Below are 27,757 nucleotides of genomic sequence, written 5' to 3'. Positions count from 1 at the left end.
TTTGCCAGGCCGGTACTGTGATGTTTGTGTGGTTATTGAGTACTGCCCATACGGAAACATGTTGCTGTTTCTAAGGAACAAAAGAGAGATGTACAATCCAGTGTGGCTGCCACCCACTGAGGACCCTGCTAAACAGTTTAGCATGACAGACGTGGTAAGCGCAGCTTTTCAGGTCGCGCGGGCCATGGAATTTCTGGCGTCTCGAAAGGTAAGCTAGACACTTTTGTTTTTTAACCTTGTCCTTAATGCACGTTAGATGCTATTTGCGAGGAAGGGGGTGGTAACCAGAAAGGCAGGAAGGAACCTTATTCTTACTAACTTTCGCGCGTACTTATATTCGGGAGCCGAATTTCTTGAGTTTTAATTTTCTCGATTGCAAGAAAAATTAGAGCAAATTTGTATTAAATTTCGCCATTTTGTCAGTGTTTTATGGATCAGTCGTCAAAGACTAAGAAACTACTGGAAATATACAAAGATCGTTGAGATTTTTAAATCGCGAAAATAAGTAAGAATAAAGTAAGGAAAGTGTACGGGAGGAGGGAAAGGAAGGGTGGGGTCAGCATTCCCAAGGTAATGGGAGCCGAGGAAAATAAGACAATTTTTCGTAATTAACATATTTTGCAACAGCAAAACACAAAGGGACAGGAAGTGGTAAATAGGAAGCGGAAAGTTTACAACCCTTGTCCCTCCTCCCTGTTCCATTATCGTCATAATCAATAGCATCATCATCATCATCATCATCATCGACATCAACATCATTGCAACGTAGTGTCAAAATAGACCGGGGTAAATCGTAAGTTAACTATTATTGTTTATTGCAGTGTGTTCACAGAGACCTCGCAGCCAGAAATGTTCTCGTGGGAGAAAACTACGTGGTGAAAGTGGCTGACTTTGGACTGGCCCGAGATGTTTATAAAGACGATACGTACATTAAAGTCTCGCCGGTAAGTTAAATTTTATCCCGTTATCCATATTCGAAGTATATTTTTTTGGGGGGCGGAAACGCCTGTAGAATTTGGTCAAAAGCAATCGATTACTTCAATTTGGCGCATTATTTGGGTCATGGTTCGGTCCATAAACTTGGAAAAAATGTACTTGACCAATATTTCCCAAAAACGGACTTCTCCTTATTTCGAAATCACCTATAGATAATGACAATGGCATACGTTAAACGTTGTGTTTGATTTCTTTCATAGGGCCTGGTTCCAGTAAAATGGATGGCAATCGAATCTCTCACTGACCGGATTTACTCAGAGCAAAGTGACGTGTAAGAGAATTGAAAATTTTTCTTTTCTTATGGCTGCTTACCTATTCGCCTTGTGCAATGATTATTACAAGGTTATGTGATAAAAAGAACACAGCTACAGGAAGATGTAATGAAAAATTGCAGAGTTCTAAACTTAATCGTGGCGAGCGCTCAGGCGAGTTTGGTAGAGCCATGGTACCCATTGGGAGACCAAAGCATGATATGCCACCGAAGCGTACCAAAAAGGTACGGTTAGCTATTAACCATACCCAAATTTTGCCAAAAATACCGCGATCAAGATATAAAGTCAGTGACTTGATATCGCAGAATATCAGAACAGTAGTCAAGGCTTCGGCTGATTGGCTGAGTGCGAATTTGGGTACGGGATTTAACAGAATTGCACTCGAAGAAACTGAAAGACAGCACTTATGTGAGAGAGATGAATTTCTCTCTAAAAAGCCAAGACAATACTGCTTTTTTCTGCAGTTGTATAGGTGGGGGCTGTATGTGTTTACCAAGAAGGGAAAATACTGCATTGGTAACATTTGATGTGCTTTTTTCTCGTAGATGGTCGTTTGGAGTATTTCTATGGGAGCTGTTTACCCTTGGTAAGATTCATTTGTGCCAAAACAATGTAATGAAAGTTTTATATCAACAATACAATACACCGGTTTAACAAATTCTGTGTAGACCTCTTATTCTACATGACTTCGCCAAAAAAAAATCAAAAACGGTGGAAAATCAGGATTTTGGGAAAAGAAACGTTGGATAATAAATCTGTTATTAGACATTTTAGTGTGTAGTATCGCTGTACATTTTTACAAGTCATATGTATTTTAACTCTCCCGAGTTCACCAAAATACTACAAGATAACAACAACAACAACATTTGAGCTTTAGAGCAGTTTTCAATTGAGTGTCGTAAAACCAAAACCAAAGTAATCACTCTGGCCAATCACAAAGGACACAGACAATCCAGTGAACCAATCAAAACTCGAAGCAAATACATGTAGCTGACACAAAGCGCGGGAAAACGTGCGCGAGCGAGTCACGATTGGTTTTGGTTTTAGTTCTGATTGGCTGAGAAAGTGGCGCGAGATTTTTAAGCCAATCACTAAGCGTAGCAATGCAAAACCAAAGCAAACGCAATTAACTTTCGACACTCAAGTGAAAACCGCTTTATTTGCATGACCATAAAACATTACAGTATTGCAAAAGCATAGGGTAATATATAATAGTAATAATTACAATAAAAAGTCATTAAAGAAAACTAATCAAATAATCAGTGATCAAGATAATATAAAAATATACAGCGATACTTCACACTAAAACGTCTAACATGTTATCTTTTATTCTGATACAAAGTAGCATAACCGTTTGGTGCAATGCAAACTTTTCATGGAGATAAGACACTGAATCGCTTATAACAACACAATTTATTGCTTATTCAGTATTAACAAAGTCGCCCATAAAGTTTTCTCGCATGTCACAGGCTAACCACGTTACAGTTGCACATGTTGCCTAAGGTATACATGAAGTTACCCGAATTACACAGGTTACCCAGCTGACATAAATCTTTAATATGCTGTTTTGATATGCAGTATCTTGCTGTCCTGCTTTGCAGGTGGAAATCCTTATCCGAGTTTACCGCCAACTGAAATATACCAATACATCATGGAAGGAAATCGAATGGAACAACCTGTGGACTGCCCTGATGAAATGTATGCTTTGTGTTTACTGACTGTCACTCTTAGAAGAAGTCTGTGCTTACTCTAACTATCGGGGCACTCCCTATAGCAGACTTTATGGGGAGCCTCCGCCCGAAAGGGGATAAAAGGGCAGGATTTCACGAGTGGAAGTTAAGGAAAGGGCTGACAAAATTGTTATACGAGACATCTAAAGCAGACGAACCATCGAAGTATTTAAGGGGTTACTCTAATGAAACATTTACAAGAGGGATGCAGTATATTTACTGTGGGTATGTGAAACGGATACGTATTCTGTGGAAGGTATATGAAAAGGTCAACTCTTCTGTCAAAAAAATGTATATTTAAGGGTAAGGGCTGAGAGCTGGGGCAGAGCCTCCCCGTATAAAACTTTGATGGCTCCTCCCTTTCCGAGTATTTCATACACGTTACATGATTGCATGCATGTTTGTGTGTTTTCTTGTTCGTTTTATGTTTTGGCTCTGATTGTTATCCATTTTAATGCCAGGATGTTCTGATTGACAGGTACGCTATGATGAGAGACTGCTGGATGGAGAAGCCTGCGGACCGACCAAACTTTACCGCTCTGGTGCAGAGGCTGGATCACGTGATCGAGTCCAATATTGCCGCTATGGTCAGTGTACCATTAGAAAGTGTTAATTTAGTCCTTTTGTCTCTCCAAAATAAGAAACATGGTCCGAACAAACTCGTATGATGTCGGGTCACACAAGCGTGCCAAAATTCTTAGATTTTGACAACATAAAACAGAACCTGCTAATCAGGGCCCCGTTGTTTATGGCGGAGCTCTCCAGCGGCCCGAAGGGCCGCAGAGCAGAGCACCATACCCATGAAAGAAAGAAGGAAGAAGAAGGAACACTGTCGATTTGAGTTTTCATGGTCATCATGGCTAGCGGCATGGTTCGCGGGCGCGTGCGCCGTACGACGAACAACGTACGTCGTGCAACATGGCGGCCATAGTTTGATGGTAGAAAGACAGGGAAGAGTAAAGCAAGAAGGCCGTATAAAGGCGGCAATACAAATTTAAAGGGGTTTGAAAAGAAAAACAAGAAGCAAAGAAACAAAATGTGGCTGACAATTACGTGTAGAAAGTAATCGACCGCCAAAAAAGTGGACATTGAGAGCCATAATCGATAGATGACTTTCGTGTCTATCTCTAAAGCCAGCGTCGTACATGAAGGAGCATTCGAAAGCTAAACCAGGTTGATATAATTAACAAACCATTTTATTGCTACGGGGTAAAAAAAACACTGACTGCTCTGGGATTTGAACTCACGACCTTCCGCGCCGCATACTGGCACCTTCTCGATTGAGCTAATCCGACAGGCTCTGTAAAGTTGTCGAATATATCCTATATTAATGTAATAGATATTGTGGGGTCTACTAAACTGCTGCGAAACTTAACAGTATCGTGAAATTATTTTCTATTGCTAGGGAGCAGATAATTTACTGTACTCTATAGTAATTTTTCGTGCCGCACGAGTAATGGCATTTGCCCTGCTTTAAGATTATTATTTTTGTCGTACCGCAGACATTCAGTTTAACCGTGAGCCATTTAAATTTGTCTTGCACCTATGAACCACCGTAAACATTAGTACCTTGGCCGCTTATTTACTAGAAGGAAAACATTGTAAGCTCCAGTGAAAATTAAATAAATGGGGAGCTCCGCTTTTAGGCTTGCCTAAATCTATATATTAGAATTGATAACGCTATCCATCAGATCAGTTGCTATCCAGAGCGTAAGCGTTAAAGGGACTATGTCACGGGGATTTCGCAGATTTTTGGTCTAAACTGTTCTGAAATTAATGGTAAACAACTTAACCCATAAAAAAACGTATCCTTAACATCTAAAGGATAGAAAACGCTAGAAAGACTAGAAAACTTTGAGAGCGTTAGCCTTACTTTTTCAAGTTGCAATCCGTTTCCATCCGAGCCATCCGCAGTCAAAGACGCTCGTTAACAGTTTCAGTGCTCTAATATAGTAATTTTTTCTAAAAATGGACCATTATTTTTAGGTTTCCTGCCTGACACAAATATAAATTTTGGCTGTTCAAAAATCTGGTAAATTCCGTGACCCTTTAACAAAACAAACTACGCTAGCGACTGGATAGTGATTTGTCCGGTTGATAGCGTTATCCATCCTTTGAACAAACTGGAGTCCAAGAAAGTTATCAAAAATAAGTCAACAGTACGGTGTCCATCTTTTCAACAGCCTTGGAAATTAATTTTCAATTTCCCTTGGATCTCGCAGGGCCATGAAGGGTATCTGGAGCTTGAAGACGACCCTGTTATACCAATTGAAGAGACAGATGATGACGGGTACTTGAAGCCCAGGGAGATCATTCCTCCTGCTTACAAGCCCGCGTTGTTGAACGGGAACGCGACCACAGGCAGTAATAAAGACTTACAAGGAAGCAACAGGAGCTTGACAAACGAACCAAAGTCCAAAGAGTTGGTACACGAACGATACACCGAGCTGGGCTTCAAACCTCAGACAAATAATGCAAATGATTTAGCAGAAACTGCGCTGTGAATGTTTGAATGGCCCAAAATTTATCCAGTCGGTGCAATAATTATATATAAGTGTCAGTTGATGGCGACATCACTTCTCCGAGAAGTGACTGAGCCCGCGGTTTTCGTCCCAGAAGTTGCCAAGCAACATGGCGAATTTGTACGCGCGATTGCTTTCGAGTGCTCGTGAGCGCTCACGCTAGTTTTTGATTGGATGAAATAATTCGGATGCTTCAACGAAGATTTGCCAAAACCGGTACTTATTCTCCCGACTGCATCACAAATACAGCATACTCGATTTGTGATATTTTTCCCTCGGTAGTACATGAATAGGTGTATGCATTAAGCAGAGAACTAAAAAAAATCGCACTTGGCGCGCGTGAAAACACGGTGAGAACGTTTACAGGAGGGTGATAAAGGGAATTTTTGTAAGCCATGAATTAACGAATTTTTTGGAGTGCAATGTAAATAAGGGTTCTCAACCCTCGTTCAACGTGTTTACCTTGCTAAAAAGCTCTAATTTACCATAAACATTTTTCAACGAAGTCGAGTTGTTACAGGTAGTTTGCCGTGAACTGTGATTTTGTGTCCGTCGCCCGTGGTTAGGTGAGAAATTATAAACTGAATAAAAACTGAAATAACCGGTATTATTTTTTGTGAAACGTGATGTGGTCTGATGTGGCCACACCCCTCACCGCTTTTGAATTTAGCTCTTTAAGGAAATGGTCATATAAAGTCACAGCCACAGAACCCCAATACCCCTTTACGTTAACTTTGCTTTGTTTATTTGTACATAAGAAACCTTTTTAGTTATAGAGATGGAATTCAAATTAACTCTTTGAAAGGGTTTCTCCAGACACTCATAACAACTAAGCAACATTGTTGGAAGAAATAAGAATTGTTGGCACAAACTAGAAGACTGTTTATGAGTCACTAGCGTTCAATTAAATTTTAATTTTGGTAAAGTTTGTCTGTATTTTTAATAGGTGCCTTTCAGTTAAAGGCAAAGGATTCTATCATGCTGAAAAGCTTCCATAAGATATAACTCGTGGCCTTATTTTTTCCCGCTTGGCCGTTTTAGAGATACCCAGCTGTAGGCTAAAGAAACGATTCCCACAATGAAGGCTTTCGAGGGCAGCTGGAGTCAAAAAGTTATTAAGAATCGTAGGGAGGGTACCCTGGGTTCTAGACATTCGAAGAACGGACAAGCGTTCGACGACGGAGACGCAAATTTCCCTTTCGTAAACGGTCGTTGCCATTTGAAACAGTCGATGCCATTTCTCAGAACGGTCGTTGCCATTTGAAACGGTCGATGCTATTTATACTTTGGACCAAATCGCATGAAAGGATCTTTCAAACTTCTTGAGAGTATCAGATGTTTGTTTAGAAATGTCAAGCGATTCCAAAAATTATTTTGGTTTTCTAGTTGACGAAATATCCGAGCTTCGGTATACCATAAGATCGCTATGTTCTCGACACTTGTAAAAAAAATTGGCTCAGCCCGGAAGTAAGAAATATTGAAACAGAAAACTGCAGAAAACCTCATGCAAACGAACGAATGGATGAATATCTCCATTTACTTTAGTAACCTAATGAGAATATTCTATGCCTGTTTAGAAATGCCAAGCGATTCTTAAAATTCTTTTGGTTTCGAAGTGGACGAATTCTTCGAGCTTGTGCATACTATTAAATCGCTACGTTCTCGACATTCGGCATGCCGGTATGCACCGGGCTCGAAGAATTCGCCCTGAATTCGTCCACTTCGAAACCAAAATAATTTTAAGAATCGCTTGACATTTCTAAACAAACATCTGATACTCTCAAGAAGTTTGAAAGATCCTTTCATGCGATTTGGTCCAAAGTATAAATGGCATCGGCCGTTTCAAATGGCAACGACCGTTCTGAGAAATGGCATCGACCGTTTCAAATGGCAACGACCGTTTACGAAAGGGAAATTTGCGACGGAGACGTCAGGTCCGGGAATCGACCCCAGGCGAGCGTTCTGACTACTCACCAAACACTTTCTTAAAATTAGTTCTATATATTTCAAGCCTTGAAATAGCTTAAATTTTACTCGCAGAAAAATTTAACCTTGTGTTGCATGCAAATACAATAATAGGGTTCTTCATATCGGGGTCTCATTGAAATTGTTCCTCTCTCTACATTCGTACCGTCAACATAAAATCACTCGCAGTAAAACTTCCCCCTCACATTAGCCGCTAGTTTGTTAAAGTTTGGAGTTTTCACATTCCACTAAATCTTTCATCCTCAGCAGCATGATCTTTTTCACTTCCTCAATCCCACACTTCAACTCTTGATCGCCATCATTGAGAAGTCGTGTTTGAATCCCGCCCAGAATAGCGTCTTTCTTGTTCAAACGAGCGCATATAACAAATGGAAATCCAAACTTCTCCTTGTAAAGCCTATTGTAATGCTTCAGCTGATGAATTTCCTCCTTGGTGAGTGTAGTGAGGCCAGCATGCCTGTGTTCTCTTTGGGATTCAGGCGTTAAAGACTCCAGTCGCTCAGCAAGGTCGAGATAGCTTCGTAAAATCCCTGCTCTCCCATCTTTGGGGAGCTCGTCGATAAACTGATACATCGCGGATACGAAGCTGTCGAATGAGAAAAATGGCCTCCTCGCGAAAACAGAAGCTACTGCAAGCGATGTATTTTCAACGACATTGCCAAACTTCTGGATAAAATCTCCATAGGCAAGCTCGTTCACAGCAGAAAGACTCAATTTGGAAGCCATTGACTCATGAAATAGAGAAACGTCGAGAGATAGATGTCGTGCGATCACTGCCATATGTAATAACAACGCTAAATCTGATACCAACCGTAAATATAATAAAAGTTAACGCTAAATGTAAAACCAACCGTAAATGTAATAAAAATTAACGCTAAGTGCAATTCCAACCGTAAATGTAATAAAAATTAACGCTAACTGTAATACCAACCGTAAATGTAATGACAATTAACGCTTAATGTAATACTACAATGATTTTACTAAACCCGTGAAATAGTTATTGCGCTTTTAGACACTATTGGGCACTTATTCCATTATTTTCTTTTGTTTAGTCCTTTGACTTTTACGCAATAACTGATAGATATTGTCTCACGGGTTAAATAAAATCACCCTGACAGCAAAATTAATAGGGTAGCGAAGACGTGAATGAAATTCATATCATCTAGAGGGTCTGAATGGGGTTAGTGTTTGGTGTTATTTGCCCATAATTTTTAGTATTTGCTGTTAAATTGGCCAATTTTTTAATGTTTACTGTTTCTGGAGAAAATGCTGTTAAGTGTTTGGCGGGGTTTTCGTAAAAATTCCCATAGTCTTTTAGCGTTGTAAATCTTATCTGCCCTTCGAAAATCGGTGATAAATTCACTCATGAACATTGAGCCTGTGCTATGTGTTCTCCTCGGAAATCTTCGGTAGTCTTCGGTCATCTTTGATAGTCTTCGGAAATCCTCGACAGTCTCCTGGAACCTTCGGTAGTAATCGGAAATCTTCCGAAATGATCGGGAATCGTCGAAAAATGGCCCAAAACTTCTTGATGTACTAAACAAAATAAAATCGGCATTTTTGGAGCCGTTTTTGTTTCTTTCTGGATAAAATTTATTGTTACAGTGACTTTTTCACTTTTAGTGTTTAAATGCCTAAAATTTAACTGTTTCATGTTGCAGAGACACAAAATTAAGTGGTTAGTGTTATCGAAGTAACCCTATTCAGACCCTCCATCAACGATAAAGTGTTATGATGTAACTTCACTGTATTTATTGTATACGTACTGAGATTTACCTAACTTCTCGTTTTTTGTTTGTTTGGTTTTTGTTGTTTCTTTGTTTTTTTCAGTCAAACTGATAGGGATTATCAATAGTGGGCATTTTTCTCTTGCAGTTTATGTGGTATGCGTGAATAGGCTTAGAGCAATTACGGTACAAATCATAATCAACTTCTTCTATTACATGCCGTGGACGACATAACTGGCGATTCCACTGACAAGGAACAACATAAAACAACTCTTCATGATGTTCTGCGTCCAACAATACGAAGAAATCTTGCTCGCGCCGAGTTCCTCGGAATTGGTATTTTTCTGCATATTTTTTCATTTCGTTGTTAAGCAGGATATGTTTGTAAAGCTTGGATCTTCGCATGTTAGTGAGGTGAAGCATAGAGAGACCTCCATTGTATCCCGTCACGCCATCGGGGGGTGGATCACCTATCTTCGTTCCCGGATGTTCTTCTCTGTATTTTGCAAAGCCCACCTTGTAGGTGGGTTGTTGCACCAAAGCTAAGCCAAAAATGGTTGTCTCTTTGAAGTTATCAAACTGATCAAACAGTTGCTTGATATCAGTAAAGAAAAAGAAGTCAGCATCCAATAAAATGACTCTGGCGATATCTTCAGGTAGAATGCGATCCATAAAAATGGGAAGATAATAGAGAGCACCAGTAGTACCCTTGTGTGTGCGAGCACCAACTTCAATCGCGTCCTGTTAAACAAATAAAAATGACCTTCAGAACTTAACTACAGAAACTAAATAACATATTAATTCGCCAAATCAAAAAGTCGACTTTAATACTCGACAAATAATGCTAGCAAGCTAGACCGAGAGAGGCGTTGCTGTGGTGACCAGAAGTAACCAGCTAAAATTCAACGGATTCGACTCTTATTCCGTACCACCAAATGGACAGACTCTCTGTTCGAAAAAACGATGGTCGATTGTGTATCGATGTCTATCCGTTTAAGTTTTTGTGATACTTGATATTTTGACGAATCCGTATATAGCTAATTCGAGAAAGGTTGTCGGAAAAAAGCACAAAAGTGCACGCGACAAGACCGAAAGGTGGCTGGGTATTCACTTCAATTTTGCCGGCATATTGGCCTAGAGGCAATGTATAAAAGTTTGTATTTTTGCATTTAAAGATTTTGTTTTTCTTATCACGAGGCATTTTAATTTTCTGTAGCTTTGCTTTTTCTGTCGCATGTCTTTGAGTTTTGACAATTCTTCTAAAATTCAGCGTGGCTAAAAGTACCTTGTTTCCACTTGTCTGAAGAAAAAGAAAACGTGCAAATTCGTGTTTGTTCGCCATCTTATTAGTATTCAGCACGTGCAGTAGCTCTCTACTTCTACCCATACTACCTATCGGTCTTGTTGCGTGCACTTTTGTCCTATTTTTCCGACAGCCTCCCTCGAATTCGCTGTATATTGCGTGTCAATCAGCTATCCACTTACCTGAGATTAATTTTGTTTTATATTTGGTTTTGCTCATCAACCTATCGTTTTCTCAACTGTTCTAGTTTTTTGCCGATCAAAGTGTTTTCATTTCAACGCGCGCAAATTGTGAAAATCAGCTACACGAGGAATGAATTGAAACGACATGTAACCAAAACTTATCAACTCGAGTCCGACTATATCCTTTCAAGCAAACAGTAAGATATAAAATAGAAAATCAAAGTTATAAAGCCAAATCTATGCTAAAATTCTCCCCCTCCCCCGCAAGTTATTTACATGTACTTTAACCTGTATGAATATTTATAAATACATTTGTGACAGTTTGCTGAAGGACTTCAGTGGATGTCTTCAGACGTGAGAGTGTTTTACATTTTTTTTATAAGAACCTTTTTAAAAAGAGCGCCGAAGCTGAAAAAGGCCAAAATTTAAGAATATCCTAAGAACGAAGAACAAAGAATATTTTAGGCTCAAATCCTCGAAAAAAACTAAGAACGTTCAGTCTCGGCCGAAAATTAGACGTTCTTATGAAAAAAGAATGCATTTTTCGTTTATAGATGGTAGAAGTTTCAGCACTATGCGCTCGATATCGTAGAATTTTACCTTCATGCCATTGAAGCAATTAGGAGCTAAAACCTGGAGAACTTTCGTCGACTCGCGTTTGCCCATAGAATTGGCAAAGATATGGATTGTGAGACCGATGCTCGAGTGTTGACAAATGGAAGCTAGGCACTGTTTGAATCTGTAAACGAAACGTTCCACATCTTTAACTCTACCCTCATCTAGCTGCATAACAAACGCGATGTTATTCTGTGTCAGTTCTATTGCATCTTTTGCATTTTCCATAAAAACTGGCCCCGTGGTATAATATGCAACGCCAAGAAAAGCTGCCAGTAACAATAGTAGAAAACACGGCCAATTTCGCTTCCTTTTCCAAATGCAAACTGCTCTCAGCGGGGCCACTGAAACATTCATTTTGACTGTAGGTGAAACGTGGACAAGCCCTGAGGCATAAGCAAACAATTTTTGCATAAAATCTATAAAATAAGTATATTTTCCAATAGGTATTGATAAAAGCAGACGAGCAACTATTTTTTGAAAAATGAACAACCCTTTTCAATTTGTAACAAGAAATGTTTGGATCGTTCAATGATCATTGTCAATTGCGGGTTCATTTACAATTGTGAATTTGAATTTATGTCAGCAATGGCGTAACATTTCAAACGTGATACATTTTAAAGTTTACGTACAATATTTAAATACATGAGACATATCATGGAACAATTCTTGTGCGGAAGCTATATGTTCAAAGGAAATCAGTATAAATAGCAAAAATAATTACAACTTGTACATGTACACAAAATTATATGAATAACGTAAAAGCATGACACTAATCGGGCAATAAGAAGGCGCGCACGAGCTGAGCCCCATACCTAGCAAAATTTGGTAAAACCATCATTGGTGGTCAAGTGATTGTCCGTCAGAACGTTCTAACGTACGCACGGACGAGCTGAGCCCGTAATTTAGAGTCCTACAACGAGTATTTCCGTATAAATAATTGTGTTTTATTTTGAAAATGAACTCACGACACTCAGAAATGTATATGTGTTAATTTCCAGAATGAGGCACCCACAAGACAAGCGGTGGACAGCTGTTTCGTCCTCCTTGGGACTCGTCAGCACTACGTAAGGCAGGCGTACCATATGACACACACAAATAAAGTGGGAGAAATAAGAATTTTTTTCATTATTTTCTATGCCTTACGCAGTGTTGACGACTCCCAAGGAGGCCGATACAGCTGTCCACTTCTAGGGTTGCGGGAACCTCAGTCTAGAGATGGGAAACTAATACATGAGTACACGGGGTGCAATTTCACCATAAAACTTAACTAGTCACCTTTATGTTGACAAGTCCAGAAAATGAAAAACATAATCAAACGGCAGTCCTTTGCCAGTCCATTTGTGGAGTGATAACGATACAACAAAACTTAAACATGTAAGTTGTAACTGTATAAATTAAACCAAACAGAAGTGGACCTACTTTACCTTACGATTTGTACTTTGGATGTCATTATAACAACCATAAAACGCTGCGCCACGGGATTTCAAGCCTTTTCAGTTTGATATATTTTTTGGTTTTCTTACACATCTTCAGTGTATTTGTAGCTCACTCAGTATCTCCGATTTGAAGGTTATTAATTTCTGTACCTGTACATGACAAAAACAACCTTATAAACGTGTAACATGGCATAGATTCTTAACGCAACAAAACTAAATAAACATACAATGTTAATGTTGAAAGAGCTCATTAAGTTGTTTAAGACATTCTATTTCATATGATTATCGTAGTGTTCAAGAAGTAGAGCTCGACTACCTAACTGCTCCAGACAAATCCAACATTCAAAGTCGCCATCCACGAGGTCTCGCAAGTCCGAAGATGAATTATCATTTTTATCGCATCCAGTCCCCTTATTGACTGGATCAGTGCAAAAGGTTGCATTTATAGGCATATTGAGGTAATCTACGTTAATAATATTCTTGTCGCTCTGTTTGCATTTAGAAGACTTTTTCCCCGTGTGGACTCTTTCGTGATTCCACAAACTTCCTCTGTGCCTAAAACACTTGCTACACTGTTTGCATTCATAAGGCTTTTCACCCGTGTGGACTCTTTCATGAGTTCGCAAATAACTGCCTGTTAAAAAACACATGCCACATTGTTTGCATTCATAAGGCTTTTCACCTGTGTGAACTCTTTCATGATTTCCCAAATTCGATGCAGTTCTAAAACACTTGCCACACTGTTTGCATTCATAAGGCTTTTTACCTGTGTGAACTCTTTCATGATTTCGCAAATTCGATGTAGTTCTAAAACACTTGCCACACTGTTTGCATTCATAAGGTTTTTCACCTGTGTGAACTCTTTCATGATTTCGCAAATTCGATGGACTTCGAAAACACTTGCCACACTGTTTGCATTCATAAGGCTTTTCACCTGTGTGGACTCTTTTGTGAGTCCTCAAAGTTCCTGCTTGGCTAAAGCACTTGCCACACTGTTTGCATTCATAAGGCTTTTCACCAGTATGAACTCTTTCATGAGTTCTTAAATTTCCTGCTACGATAAAACACTTGCCACACTGTTTACATGCAAAAGGCTTTCCATCTGTGCAAGTTCTTTTGTATTGCTTTAGTTTTGACATCTCGCTAGTTGTTTTTCCTCAAGCCTCCGTTCCTGGAAATAAAATTAATGAAAAGTGAAAAATGGTTCCAACATATTACATCAGCTTGTCACAAAGGCATTTACTCCTTTATTTAGTTAAGTATACAACAATCCTTGACAAAATGTTTGGGACACTTGCTGGATTTTCCCACATGAAACACGAAAATATCTAGTAATTCCCCCTTTCCCCCTTTCCAATGTTGAAAAGCATGATAAAAACAATGACTCCCATTGCCTATTTTGTAACATTGTAAAGATGGGGAGGGGGATCTCTATCTCATAGGCTTCGTGACGAGTTGTCACGTTATTTTTTTAATAGATTTGCTTACAGTAACCTTATGAAGTGCACTGCTTTGTCTGCTTGAAACGGTGAAGTATTGTAAAACTGAAGTGAGATTTAATATTACAACAAGCCATATTTGTAGTGATATGAAGCGAAGTAACATACTGCAAAGGCCACTTACTGAAAACTCAAAAGGACTCTTTAATAAAACTATTAAACAGACCTTTTTTTAACAGAAGCTATAAACGTTCTAAAATCAAGATTTTGCTGTTAAAGTGAAACTAAAAATCAGATTCCTCTTCAACACCAACTATAAACATTCTAACATCAACTATAAAATCAGCTATATAAAACGTTCTAAAATCAACATTTATATATTGTATGCTTTGTTATGTTATCCGCAAACAAGATTACACAAGGTACACATCACGTGACTCTCAATAAATATCTTATCGCCAATTGTTCATGCTTGTATCTAATCGCTGGCAATCACGTGTAACTGTAACATAACGTTACATGCTATAACTGAAAAAAGCTGCATATTTTAAACACCAACTATAAAGTACCTAATCAGCTGTTGTGGTGTAAACTTTTTTAAAATATAGATGCCTGATTGACACCAACTAGATAAAATGTTTTAACCCTATTCAGACCGGGCTTTTTTGGTCTTTTCAGACCGGGGGGGCGGATTCCCCCCCCCCCCTTCCGTAACTTCCAGAATATTTAAGCAATCACAATGAAACTTACAGGATAAATAGTACGTCCCAAAATCTATCTTTTGCTATATGTCACGTGGGATGATGACGTCATATCACGTGACAATGACATCATAATGTCAAAACAGCCGCCATCTTGGATCCGCCATCTTGGATTTCCAATTTTTTCAAAACATCAGAAAACCGCCCAAAATTACTGGAAAATACTCAAAACCAATAAAAATGTGCTTAAAACCCGTAAACAGATGAAAATAATTGCTTTAAAGTTATTTTTCATTAATAGAAACAGGAAAATTACAAATTTGGGAAAACATGCCTGTCAAAATGCCGTTGCCATGGTGACGTCAAGTTCCTGACACAACAACCTACCCTACCAAATTATTTCCAGATAAATTTTAGATAAAGTCTCAAAGCTTGGCAGCGTTTGGTTGAATATTAAAAAAGTTATAAGCGCTCAAAGTCGGCGCGGGCACTTTCCGCCCCCCCCCCCCCGGTCTGGATAGGGTTAAAATCAAAATATTGCTGATGTAATGTATAAGCTTTAGAACAGATGCGCTGTTTACATATAAAAGTTATAAAATATTCTAAAACCAACACATTCGTTTTATAGTGTAAACTACAAAGGAGGTTTCTGTTTGATCGCTTGAATATTGGCCTCCATATTACTTGGGTGATGCAAGCGAAATTTGGTTATAAAACAAAGAAAAGTCTGAGTTACAAGGGTAAAGTTAATAAAGCATATTAGAAGGGTAAAAAACAGCAACAAGCATCAAAGAGCAATTTACTCTAAAGAAAACACCTCGGTAAAACAGTTCCAGGAGAAAGAGAAAGTCCACTACGCATCCTAAATCTTCCATTCGCGTATAATCACAATTCCGGAGTGGAACTAACTGCAAGCAAACCGGAGTGAAACTAGCTGCCAGCAAGCTGGAGTGAAACTAACCGCAGCAAACCGGAGTGGAACTAACCACAAGCAAACCGGAGTGAAACAGCTGCCAGCAAGCTGGAGTAAAACTAACCGCAAGCAAACCCGAGTGAAACTAACCACAAGCAAACCGGAGTGAAACTTACTGCGAGCAAACTACAATAAAACTAACCGCAAGCAAACCGGAGGGAAACTAACTGCAAGCAAACCGGAGTGAAACTAACTGCAAGCAAACTGCAGTGGAACTAACTGCAATGGAACTAACTGCAAGCAAACTGCAGTGGAACTAACTGCAAGCAAACTGCAGTGGAACTAACTGCAAGCAAACCGGAGTGAAACAAACTGCAATCAAACTGCAGTGGAACTAACTGCAATGGAACTAACTGCAAGCAAACTGCAGTGGAACTAACTGCAAGCAAACCGGAGTGAAACTAACTGCAAGCAAACTGCAGTGGAACTAACCGCAAGCAAACCGGAGAGAAACTTACTGCAAGCAAACCGGAGTGAAACTTACTGCAAGCAGACTGCAGTGAAACTAACCGCAAGCAAACTGCAGTGGAACTAACTGCAAGCAAACTGAAGTGAAACTAACTGCAAGCAAACTGCAGTGGAACTAACCGCAAGCAAACTGCAGAGAAACTTAACTGCAAGCAAACCGGAGTGAAACTTACTGCAAGCAAACTGCAGTGAAACTAACTGCAAGCAAACTGCAGTGGAACTAACCGCAAGCAAACCGAGAGAAACTTAATGCAAGCAAACCGGAGTGAAACTTACTGCAAGCAGAACTGCAATGAAACTAACTGCAAGCAAACTGCAGTGGAACTAACTGCAAGCAAACCGGAGAGAAACTTACTGCAAGCAAACTGCAATGGAACTAACTGCAAGCAAACTGCAGTGGAACTAACTGCAAGCAAACCGGAGAGAAACTAACTGCAAGCAAACTGCAATGGAACTAACTGCAAGCAAACTGCAGTGGAACTAACTGCAAGCAAACCGAAGAGAAACTAACTGCAAGCAAACTGCAGTGGAACTAACTCGCAAACAAACCGCAGAGAGAAACTAACTGCAAGCAAACCCGAAGTGAAACTAACCACAAGCAAACCGGAGTGAAACTTACTGCGAGCAAACTACAATAAAACTAACCGCAAGCAAACCGGAGGGAAACTAACTGCAAGCAAACCGGAGTGAAACTAACTGCAAGCAAACTGCAGTGGAACTAACTGCAATGGAACAACTGCAAGCAAACTGCAGTGGAACTAACTGCAAGCAAACTGCAGTGGAACTAACTGCAAGCAAACCGGAGTGAAACAAACTGCAATCAAACTGCAGTGGAACTAACTGCAATGGAACTAACTGCAAGCAAACTGCAGTGGAACTAACTGCAAGCAAACCGGAGTGAAACTAACTGCAAGCAAACTGCAGTGGAACTAACCGCAAACAAACCGGAGAGAAACTTACTGCAAGCAAACCCGAGTGAAACTAACCACAAGCAAACTGGAGTGAAACTTACTGCAAGCAAACCGGAGTGAAACTTACTGCAAGCAGACTGCAGTGAAACTAACCGCAAGCAAACTGCAGTGAAACTAACTGCAAGCAAACCGGAGTGAAACTAACCGCAAGCAAATCGGAGTGAAACTAACTGCAAGCAAACTGCAGTGGAACTAACTGCAAGCAAACCGGAGTGAAACTAACGGCAAGCAAACTGCAATGGAACTAACTGCAAGCAAACCGGAGTGAAACTAACTGCAAGCTAACCGGAGTGAAACTTACTGCAAGCAAACCGGAGAGAAACTTACTGCAAGCAAACTGCAGTGGAACTAACTGCAAGCAAACTGCAGTGGAACTAACTGCAAGCAAACCGGAGTGAAACTAACTGCAATGGAACTAACTGCAAGCAAACTGCAGTGGAACTAACTGCAAGCAAACCGGAGTGAAACTAACCGCAAGCAAACTGCAGTGAAACTAACTGCAAGCAAACTGCAGTGGAACTAACTGCAAGCAAACCGGAGTGGAACTAACCGCAAGCAAACTGCAGTGAAACTAACTGCAAGCAAACTGCAGTGGAACTAACTGCAAGCAAACCGGAGAGAAACTAACTGCAAGCAAACTGGAGTGAAACTAACTGCAAGCAAACTGCAGTGGACTAACTGCAAGCAAACCGGAGTGAAACTAACCGCAAGCAAACTGCAGTGAAACTAACTGCAAGCAAACTGCAGTGGAACTAACTGCAAGCAAACCGGAGTGGAACTAACCGCAAGCAAACTGCAGTGAAACTAACTGCAAGCAAACTGCAGTGGAACTAACTGCAAGCAAACCGGAGAGAAATTAACTGCAAGCAAACTGGAGTGAAACTAACTGCAAGCAAACTGCAGTGGAACTAACTGAAAGCAAACCGGAGAGAAACTAACTGCAAGCAAACTGGAGTGAAACTAACTGCAAGCAAACTGCAGTGGAACTAACTGCAAGCAAACTGCAGTGGAACTAACTGCAAGCAAACTGCAGTGGAACTAACTGCAAGCAAACCGGAGTGGAACTAACTGCAAGCAAACCAGAGTAAACCTAACTGCAGGCAAACCAGGCAAATTAACTGGGTTAATTTGCCTGTTTAATTTTTTCGATCCATTTTTACTTTTCCTATGATGGCGTCGAAAATCTAAAACAGCGTCAAGATGTTTCACTTTGATTTCCTCCACAGAGGTAATCAATATACAAATTGTGAAACAGAAAAGGAAACGAGACGTTTCACTTTTCAACAACACTATGAAACTGCTCAGCTCAGCCTCGATATGTAAGGATGCTATCGATGTTATCGGGTGCAATCGCTGAAGATGCCGGCCCAAAGCCTGTTATAGTTTAGGAATCCTAGCACCCAAATACGTCTACTATGCACCCAAGGCATTCTAACGTCATCTTACCTTTTGCTGTTTCCTTGATCAAAATTCTTGTGTAAGCAACACAGAACACAGACCAACGCGATCGGCGCTGTTTGAGTTGCGTGACCGATAACGCTAGTTTCAGTCTACCAGCAGAAGAAACATCAGATATTTGGATTGGACTCTGGGGATGTCATCTTTCGGATCTTTTTGTTATTCTAGTCTACCGACCACCCAGAGCAAGAGAGCTCTCTTTTATTATCAATTGGCCTCTTTTTCGTGGGTACAAACTGATCGCAGTGAGGTCTGTACTCACGACCGAGGACAAATTTTCCCACACAGACCGACTACACTGCCACTAAACTCGAACAGAATTTGAAAAGCTTATCGCTGAGAAAAAAAATGCAAGCGCAGAAAACACGAAGCGGAAGTCGCGCGAACAACGAGCATGAAAGGGAACTAGCAATCCTTGCCGCTGAGAAAAAGGTCACAACCACAGCCACAAAATCCAAGGTGAATGAACTGGTGATAGGAAAGTACATAGGCTACGGGAGACATATTAGAAATTGCGGGTATTCCAAAAGCTAAAAGTGATGAAAAAAACGTTCATTTGGGACAACTTGACATCACCGGAAGTTCCCCACCCCAGAATTGATTCCACCCACAAAATCGCGTGCAAACGCTAAATAACTAGCCGGGGAACAATGAAGTAAACACTCGAAACACTAATCGCGCATTTAGTCAGTCCTTTGTCACATCAGCTTCAGTCTGAACATAACTGGAAGCCAGTCTAATGAACCATTGACATCCGTCAATCAGCTGATAGTTGCCGAACTAGCGAGACAAAATCTCACAAAGTGCCATCCCAACACGTTCGGAAGAGATCACACTTTCTTACACCAGTGGAAAACGGCCTTCAAAATTATGATATTAGGCCAGTAACATGCTGCCCGATCAGGAAGCCAATTATCTGCGCAGATTTACTACAGGCACCTGAGAGCATTTAGATTTTTAATGTAATGCGCTAGAAATAAATTATTATTATTATTACCTTGGATAGAGTATGGCAGAAGACTTGAAATTTTAACTGATAAGTTCTGTCCTACTGGCAACTGAAAAATAACCATCACTTCTTATGATAAGTAACCTTAACCCCAAAACTTGCTATTATAAAATTTCTCACCCAAAATATACTGGCAAAAAATATTCAACCAAAATACCACCAAATTCGCCATTTATTCACCCCAAAAATTCTTACACACTTCAGTCACTATTCTCAGTACCGGAAATAAAACAAGAATATTTCCATAACAATAGATATCCCACAATCCTTAGCGTTGTATATATTACCGCCTTTCTTTGTATTGTGTACATTTGTCAAACAACATCTCAGAGTAAAGACAGCGATATTTTGGCTCCGTTGTGCACGCGTCATTGCCTCCGCCGCTTATTCAGCACTCATACATGTGCGTCTAACCGAAGTTCGAAGAGAAAAGCTTTTGCAGAATGTGCCAGACTTTCCAGCCGCTGATTAATGCTCCACCCATAGAAAATCCTGGCGCTGCACACGTTGCTCCATTTCTTGAGGTAATTTGTCTTGCTTTCTTGAGTTGTTGTTCAGTCATTCGTTCCGGTTTTGTATTTCATGCATGGCTTTACATGTGCACTGAGATAGGTTTGGTGCTTGTGAGACAAGTGCGTGAGTGGTTCGGCCACCGCACAAGAGTTATGAAAATGGAAGAATATGTGCGTGAGTGGTTCGGCCACCGCACAAGAGTTATGAAAATGGAAGAATATGTGCGTGAGTGGTTCGGCCACCGCACAAGCTAAGAGTTATGAAAATGGAAGAATATGTGTGTGAGTGGCTCGGCCACCGCACAAGAGTTATGAAAATGGAAGAATATGTGTGTGAGTGGTTCAGCCACCGCACAAGAGTTATGAAAATGGAAGAATATGTGCGTGAGTGGTTCAGCCACCGCACAAGAGTTATGAAAATGGAAGAATATGTGTGTGAGTGGTTCAGCCACCGCACAAGAGTTATGAAAATGGAAGAATATGTGCGTGAGCGGTTCAGCCACCGCACAAGAGTTATGAAAATGGAAGAATATGTGCGTTAGTGGCTCGGCCACCGCACTGGAAATGACAAAATATGCGCGTGAGTGGTACTTCAGTTTTTAAAATGGAAGAATATCTGTGTGGACGGCTTTTACCGCACTACTATTTTGTAAATGGAAGGATATATGGTTGAGGGATTTTGTAACTAGCATAATGTATTATATGCTCTTGGGCGAAAGTTTTTTCGCAAGGTCCTTTCAAATGTTTGATATGTGTATTAGTCGGTTCTTTCTGCCGCCAATGTTGAATGGTAATTTTGGTCGCTTCAATATTTAGATACACATATGGCGTTGTTTTTTAAAGTCAACGTTTTTCTTTGCGTTTTCCGCTCCGGCGGTGTATTCTTAATTTGTAGCACCTCGAATTAGAAGCCTTTTGTGCCTTTTAGCCATTTGGGGCTGTACTTTGAATATATTTGCACGCCGATAACTGGCGTTTGTCAATGGCGACTGGATGTTTTTGTTTTTCTTTCTTTACATGGCCAGGCTAATTTGGGCGTTGAAACGTTTTATAAAAACTTTAAAAAATTTAAAGGAAAAAGTAAGACCAATTCCGTGGGTCTAGCTTTACAGGCCGCAATGATCTCGCGTTGCAGCAACAGTTTTGCGCTTTTCGGGCTACTTTGTTTTTTGTCTCTCTTTCTATTTGTCGTTTGTTCTTTTGGTACCAGTTTAGGTTGAATGTGGCTTGAAACAGGGGTAAAACTCTCCTCCCGGTTTATCTGGGTCAGGCTGTCATTCCTCCTTTTCTGGTGGCCATAGTATCCGTGGTTTCTTCTTTCCTTCTTTACTTTTTCTTTTTTTTTTTTTTCGGTGTGTTTCATTTCCTCCCATTTATTTTTTCTATTGTAGAGGAAGCGAAGGATGCTACCTCCTAGTTTGCTCATGTACTTTTGATCCGACACCATGCTTTCAAGTTTTGCATTCCAAGGTCCCCTATTGGGTAACCATGGTGGCTACTTAATGGAGGAATGACAGCTCCCTGTTGCTCAGGATATTGGTGCTTTTTATTAACAGTGCGAAAGCATTAGGCGTTTTACTCCAGCCTTTCCACGTTAACCTTTTTCTTTGGAGAATGGGAGAATAGACTGGATTTAGGCCGGTCTTCTTTGGAGTTATGACTGTTTAGCGGTCAAGCTGGTGGATTTGGGGACCATTTTCACCCTTCCATATCTCATTGTTATATTCATGTGTATTGTAGGTAGTGAGAATATTGTACTGTTACTTCTCAAACTCATTAATAATTCATCAAGTTAAAACAAAGAAAATTATAACCGTGACGGTAATTTGGAAACCCGATCTTAATTAGCATAGATTTTTACGATTTTATTTCTCCGTTTACTCCGTAGTTTTTGTTTCGATTGAGAAGATATATCAAACACTCGAGACAGTGTTTCATCGGCTATCCAAACACCTCGAATTTCGTCAAAAATACTCCGCTGCGCGTCGTATTTTCAACTCTCTTCTCGGTGTTTGGATATCCCGACGAAACACTGCCTCTCGTGTTTGATATATTACTTTCATACCAGACTCACGACCCCACACCCAGGATGTATGCGTTTCTATCAGGAATCTCAATTAAAGGCACTAAAGTAAATCTAAATAAATTTAAGTGTAGATTTGTTCATTTCTCTTTCCATTTTTAGTGGGAGAAGTTTAGATTGAGATAATTTAGTAACAACTTTTGGATTAACATTGTAGCTTAGCTTTTAAATTTTTAACTTTCACTACGATTTTTAATTAGGTTTTAACTTGATTTAAAATAATGTTATTGTTGATAATAGATTTTTAACTTTTAGTACATTTAAGAGGGCCACAAATTTATTAGTTAAAGAACTATTACGTGTCACCCTCGTTAAATAAAGTTTTGATTGATTGATTGATTGATTGATTGATAACATAAAATTACACACAGCAGGTTGGTTCATCCCCACCCACCCCTCCCCCCACTTCCTTCTCCACCTTTCAATCTCTTGTTGAGATCTTGTATTTGTCGCCATTCATCACACAAGCTAGGCTAGAGTGTTATAGTTTTGAGTCTTCACATTCCACTAAATCTTTCATTCTCAGCAGCATGATCTTTTTCACTTCTTCAATTCCACACTTCAACTCTTGATCGCCATCATTGTGAAGTCGTGTTTGAATCCCGCCCAGAATAGCGTCTTTCTTGTTCAAACGAGCACAAATAACAAATGGAAATCCAAACTTCTCCTTGTAAAGCCTATTGTAATGCTTCAGCTGCTGAATTTCCTCCTTGGTGAGTGTAGTGAGGCCAGCATGCCTATGTTCTCTCTGGGATTCAGGCGTTAAAGAGTCCAGTCGCTCAGCAAGGTCGGGATAGCTTCGCAAAATCCCTGCTCTCCCATCTTTGGGTTGTTGGTCGATAAACTGATACATCGCGGAGACGAAACTGTCGAATGAGGAAAATGGCCTCCTCGCGAAGACCGCACCTGCACAAAGCGATGTGTTTTCAACGACATTGCCAAACTTTTGGATAAACTCTCCATAGGCAAGCTTGTTCACGGCAAAAATACTCAATTTGGAAGCCATTTTGAACAGAGGAAAGTCGAGAGATAGCGGGGTCACTAAAACATTCATTTTGACTGCAAGTGATACGTGGACAAGCCTCAAGGCATGAGAAAACAATTTTTGCATAAAATCTATAAAGTAATTATATTTTCCAATAGGTCTTGATAAAAGCAGACGAGCAACTATTGTTTGAAAATAAACAACCATTTTCAATTTGTAACAAGATATTATTTGATTTTTCAATGATCATTGTCTACCAGCAAGGGCGTAGCATTTCAAACGTGATACATTTTAAAGTTTAAGTACAATATTTAAACGCGAGACACGGAACAATTCTCGCGCGGGAGCTGAATGTTTAATGCTTATTCGGCGCAAATTAGCATATGAATATGATCAAATGCGCCTTGCATCAAATTAATTAAAAACCCAAAAATTTATAATAAAAATATATAAAAATACAATAAAAACCATTCCTAGTATAAAAATTAAAAGCTTTAGATTAGAATTAAAACAAAATCTAAAACTTAAATTCGTGAGAAGTCATGCCAAAAGAGGCTCTAGCTGTACAAAGGAAATCAGTATAAATAACAAAAAATAATTACAACTTGTACACAAAATTGTCAAAATTATATGAATATATAAGAAGGCGCGCACGAGCTGAGCCCCATACCTAGGAGAATTTGGTAAAACCATCATTGTTGGTCACGTGATTGTCCGTCCGCACGTTCTGACGTACGCACGGACGAGCTGAGCCCGTGATTTAGATTCTTACACGAGTATTTCCGCAAAATAAAAAAACTGTCTAAGTCTGGCCATGGCCGGCCGGTATATCCTAGAACAGAATTCCGTTGTTAATCAGATTTGTCCAGCCAATTCCGTCAATGCAAACTTTTTTGGGGGGAAAATCTCGTGGAAAAGTGGCCCATTTCACATTCAAAACCACCGGACCGGTCAGCCAGTTCTGACTGATGGAAAGCGGTCTTAGACTATGTAGAAACCCAAACAAACGTGTAAAAACTCGGCAAATGATGAAGAAATGCATCAATTTATTCGACCACAACACTCCTGACAACAACAATATTAAAAATGGAAATAAAAGCCGTCAAAAAACTACAAACTCGGACATGGACGTATCCTGGTTTTTAAATAAAACCGTATTGTCATGATAAAGCATTGACGAAAAAAACAAATACCAAGTAAATTTCTCATTTCTAGCAAACGGGAGTACATGTTTACGACTAACCTGATCATGACACAGTGTCCCACCAGTTCTCACAATGCATTTTAAGCGCCATCTGGACGTCAATCGTAATGCAGAGCTCAACATCTTCGAGAAACTAACGAATTCAAGGGCTACTGAGGCAGCAACAACAGACGTTCAGGATCCTAAGTGGTATTTAATAAAAGAAAACAACTTGAATCGGAAGGGAAACGAAGTGAAGCAAAATCCTCAACTGCCTGTTTGATCCCTTTCAGTCCAAGTCATGACATAGTTTCACAACCTCGTTCCCAGGATCTCTCTCTCCCCGTGACAGTTTCATAGATCAAGACCTAACGTTGTTTTTAACATCCAAAATCCTTCTTGATGGAAAGTAATTACCTGGTAATATTCAGCTTTTTCATGCCAAGTGTGAATTTCGGCTCAGAAGAAACCTCAAACGTCGCTACATTGTTCAATTCAGTCTTCGCTGAGACCAAAGTAATGTCGAAATGTCGTGCAAAATTCTTTGTGGTAGTCCTTCGTAAACGTTTCCTTTGTTATTTCTACTAACTGCAATCAAGTACGAGGAATTTGGCTGGATTGAAATCTCCTTGGAATGAAGCTAAAACTCGAAGATTTGGTTGTAATTTTATCAATTTTACAGAAGTTTGAAGACTTTGTATGCACGTCTCAGTTCAAATGCACTTTACTGGATTCCCCCAAAAAAATTACGCGATATCATTGGCTTTTCAAAATGCGCGCGAAACGGGCTGCCGCGTCTGCATCCACCGACGAAAGCTAAACGTAAAAAAATTCAGTGGTTATATAATTAATAATAAAATGCTTATTGCCTGTGTTAGGTCGGGCCGGACGGGAAAATATGTGGCTCTCGGTCAGGACGCACGGACCTCGCGGCGCTCGGTCCGTACGTGACCACGAGCCACATATTTTCCCGTCCGGCCCTCCCACTCAGTAAATAAGTACATAATTTTCTACCCTGCGTAGCAGGCGCCTGTTTCCCAAACACTACACAGGCGCCTGCTACGTAGACTAGGATAGAGTATGTCAGAAGACTTAAAATTTAAACTGACACGTTCTGTCCTACTTGCAACTGAGAAATAACCATCACTTTTAAGGTCATTGTCCTGAAATAGAACTGAACACAATTTTTTAACCAAACTTCGCCTATTGGTTTATTACTTTAAGGGAACTTAAATTTTGAAATAAAAAAGGGGGGTCACCAGATTCGTTTAGGAGCAGGAAGACCTTGTATATTCCATATAATTCCTTTGAAATTCCTCTTCGAGTACTAGCAAAGTACACGTTTTTAGCGATAATTTATTTTTTAAACACAAGAATTGATCTGTTTTCATTTTACAGAAAGAACTTGATCGCTACACCCAAAATATGAGAAAAAATTGATAGGTCACCAGACTCGTTTACGAGAAAGCGACAATTTACTTCTCTCGCGGACTAAGCCACATAGAAAAAAGCCGCCATTTTGTTTACGTGCGCGAGCTCGCGCGCGCTTATAACGCGTAAAATTTTGCGCAGTAAGGATGCGCAATGCAATACAGGGCAAAGACCTTAATGACATGTAACCTTAACCCCCAAAACTTGCTATTACACCATTTCTCACCCAAAATATACTGGCAAAAAAAATTCAACCAAAATTCCACCAAATTCACCATTTATTCACCCCAAAAATTCTTGCACACATCACTGTCATTTTCATCCCCAACTCACGACCCCACTCTTACTCCCTATGTTTTCCAATCAGGATTCTCAATTAAAGGCACTACAGTAAATCTAAATGAATGTAAGTGTAGACTTGCTCATTTCTCTTTTTCTCTTTTAGTGGGAGAAAAAATGCTTTGTACAAATATTTTAAATTAAGTCAGCTCAAGAGTAAGATTTTTACTCCTTTTTCAGATAATAATTTTTAGATTGAGATATTTTAGTAATAGTTTTTGGTTTAACATTGTAGCTTAGCTTTAAAATTTTTAACTTACATTTCGATTTTTAATTAGGTTTTAACTTGATTTGAAATTAGCTTATTGTTGATAGTAGATTTTTTTAAAACGTTTAGTACATTTAAGAGAGCCAAAAATTTATTAGTTAAAAAACTATTACATGTCACCCTTGATTGAGTTGATTGATTGATTGATTGATTGATTGATTGATTGATTGATTGATTGATTGATTGATTGATTGATTGATTGATTGATTGATTGATTGATTGATTGATTGATTGATTGATTGATTGATTGATTGATTGATTGATTGATTGATTGATTGATTGATTGATTGATTGATTGATTGATTGATTGATTGATTGATTGATTGATTGATTGATTGATTGATTGATTGATTGATTGATTGATTGATTGATTGATTGATTGATTGATTGATTGATTGATTGATTGATTGATTGATTGATTGATTGATTGATTGATTGATTGATTGATTGATTGATTGATTGATTGATTGATTGATTACGTAAAATTATGCACAGCAGGTTGGTCCGCCTCCCCCACCCTCCTTCACCACCTCAGCCCGGTCGACTTTTCGATCTTTTGTTCAGATCTTGTATTTGTCGACATTCACACACAAGCTAGAATGTTATAGTTTCGAGTCTTCGCATTCCACCAAATCTTTCATCCTCAGTAGCATGATCTTTTTCACTTCTTCAATCCCACACTTCAACTCCTGATCGCCATCATTGTGAAGTCGTGATTGAATCCCGCCCAGAATAGCGTCTTTCTTGTTCAAACGAGCGCAAATAACAAATGGAAATCCAAACTTCTCCTTGTAAAGCCTATTGTAATGCTTCAGCTGTTGAATTTCCTCGGTAGTGAGTGTAGTGATGCCAGCATGTGTCTGTTCTCTCTGGGATTCAGGCGTTAAAGACTCCAGTCGCTCAGCAAGGTCGGGATGGCTTCGTAAAATCCCTGCTCTCCCATCTTTGGGGAGCTCGTCGATAAACTGGTACATCGCTGACACAAAGCTGTCGAATGAGGAAAATGGCCTCCTGGCGCATACGGCCGCTGCACAAAGCGATGTATTCTCAACGACATTGCCAAACTTCTGGATAAAATCTCCATAGGCAAGTTCATTCACGGCAGAAACACTCAATTTGGAAGCCATCTTGAATAAAATTTTTAATTCTCTTACATGACGTGTCA

At 39.6% G+C, this 27,757-nt stretch overlaps 3 protein-coding genes and 3 pseudogenes across 3 annotated transcripts in view; 1 reads left to right on the top strand and 5 right to left on the bottom strand.

Moving 5' to 3' along the window:
- The window catches only part of LOC144653815 (uncharacterized), a 28,546-nt gene extending 22,101 nt beyond the window's left edge, over positions 1–6,445 (top strand). The window contains exons 20-26 of the mRNA XM_078513913.1: positions 9–208; positions 822–944; positions 1,197–1,267; positions 1,814–1,854; positions 2,870–2,966; positions 3,477–3,585; positions 5,221–6,445. Of these exons, the coding sequence (XP_078370039.1) occupies positions 9–208; positions 822–944; positions 1,197–1,267; positions 1,814–1,854; positions 2,870–2,966; positions 3,477–3,585; positions 5,221–5,502 (923 nt within the window). The 3' untranslated portion in view covers positions 5,503–6,445. The remainder of the gene's footprint in view (positions 1–8; positions 209–821; positions 945–1,196; positions 1,268–1,813; positions 1,855–2,869; positions 2,967–3,476; positions 3,586–5,220) is intronic.
- A 1,114-nt stretch (positions 6,446–7,559) lies between these two features.
- LOC144654927 (2-oxo-4-hydroxy-4-carboxy-5-ureidoimidazoline decarboxylase pseudogene) lies at positions 7,560–8,663 on the bottom strand (annotated as a pseudogene).
- A 537-nt stretch (positions 8,664–9,200) lies between these two features.
- Positions 9,201–11,828, bottom strand: LOC144654848 (xyloside xylosyltransferase 1-like; annotated as a pseudogene).
- Positions 11,829–13,041: 1,213 nt separating this feature from the next.
- Positions 13,042–18,840, bottom strand: LOC144654197 (uncharacterized). Its single transcript, XM_078514285.1, has 2 exons — positions 18,771–18,840; positions 13,042–13,943 (listed from the first exon to the last, which is right to left on the bottom strand). The coding sequence occupies exon 2, from the start codon at positions 13,909–13,911 to the stop codon at positions 13,042–13,044; it is 870 nt and encodes a 289-aa protein (XP_078370411.1). The 5' UTR covers positions 13,912–13,943; positions 18,771–18,840.
- A 3,971-nt stretch (positions 18,841–22,811) lies between these two features.
- On the bottom strand, positions 22,812–23,428 carry LOC144655354 (2-oxo-4-hydroxy-4-carboxy-5-ureidoimidazoline decarboxylase pseudogene; annotated as a pseudogene).
- A 3,533-nt stretch (positions 23,429–26,961) lies between these two features.
- LOC144653918 (2-oxo-4-hydroxy-4-carboxy-5-ureidoimidazoline decarboxylase-like) lies at positions 26,962–27,747 on the bottom strand. The gene has a single exon (XM_078514060.1). The coding sequence runs from the start codon at positions 27,717–27,719 to the stop codon at positions 27,195–27,197; it is 525 nt and encodes a 174-aa protein (XP_078370186.1). The 5' UTR covers positions 27,720–27,747; the 3' UTR covers positions 26,962–27,194.
- Positions 27,748–27,757: the final 10 nt, after the last annotated feature.

Source organism: Oculina patagonica, chromosome 5, assembly GCF_052425735.1.
Source record: "Oculina patagonica isolate OP01 chromosome 5, crgOcupat, whole genome shotgun sequence".
NCBI classification, from domain to species: domain Eukaryota; kingdom Metazoa; phylum Cnidaria; class Anthozoa; order Scleractinia; family Oculinidae; genus Oculina; species Oculina patagonica.
The sequence above is the reverse complement of the archived record's forward strand: the minus strand, read 5'-3'. Positions and strand labels throughout refer to the sequence as shown.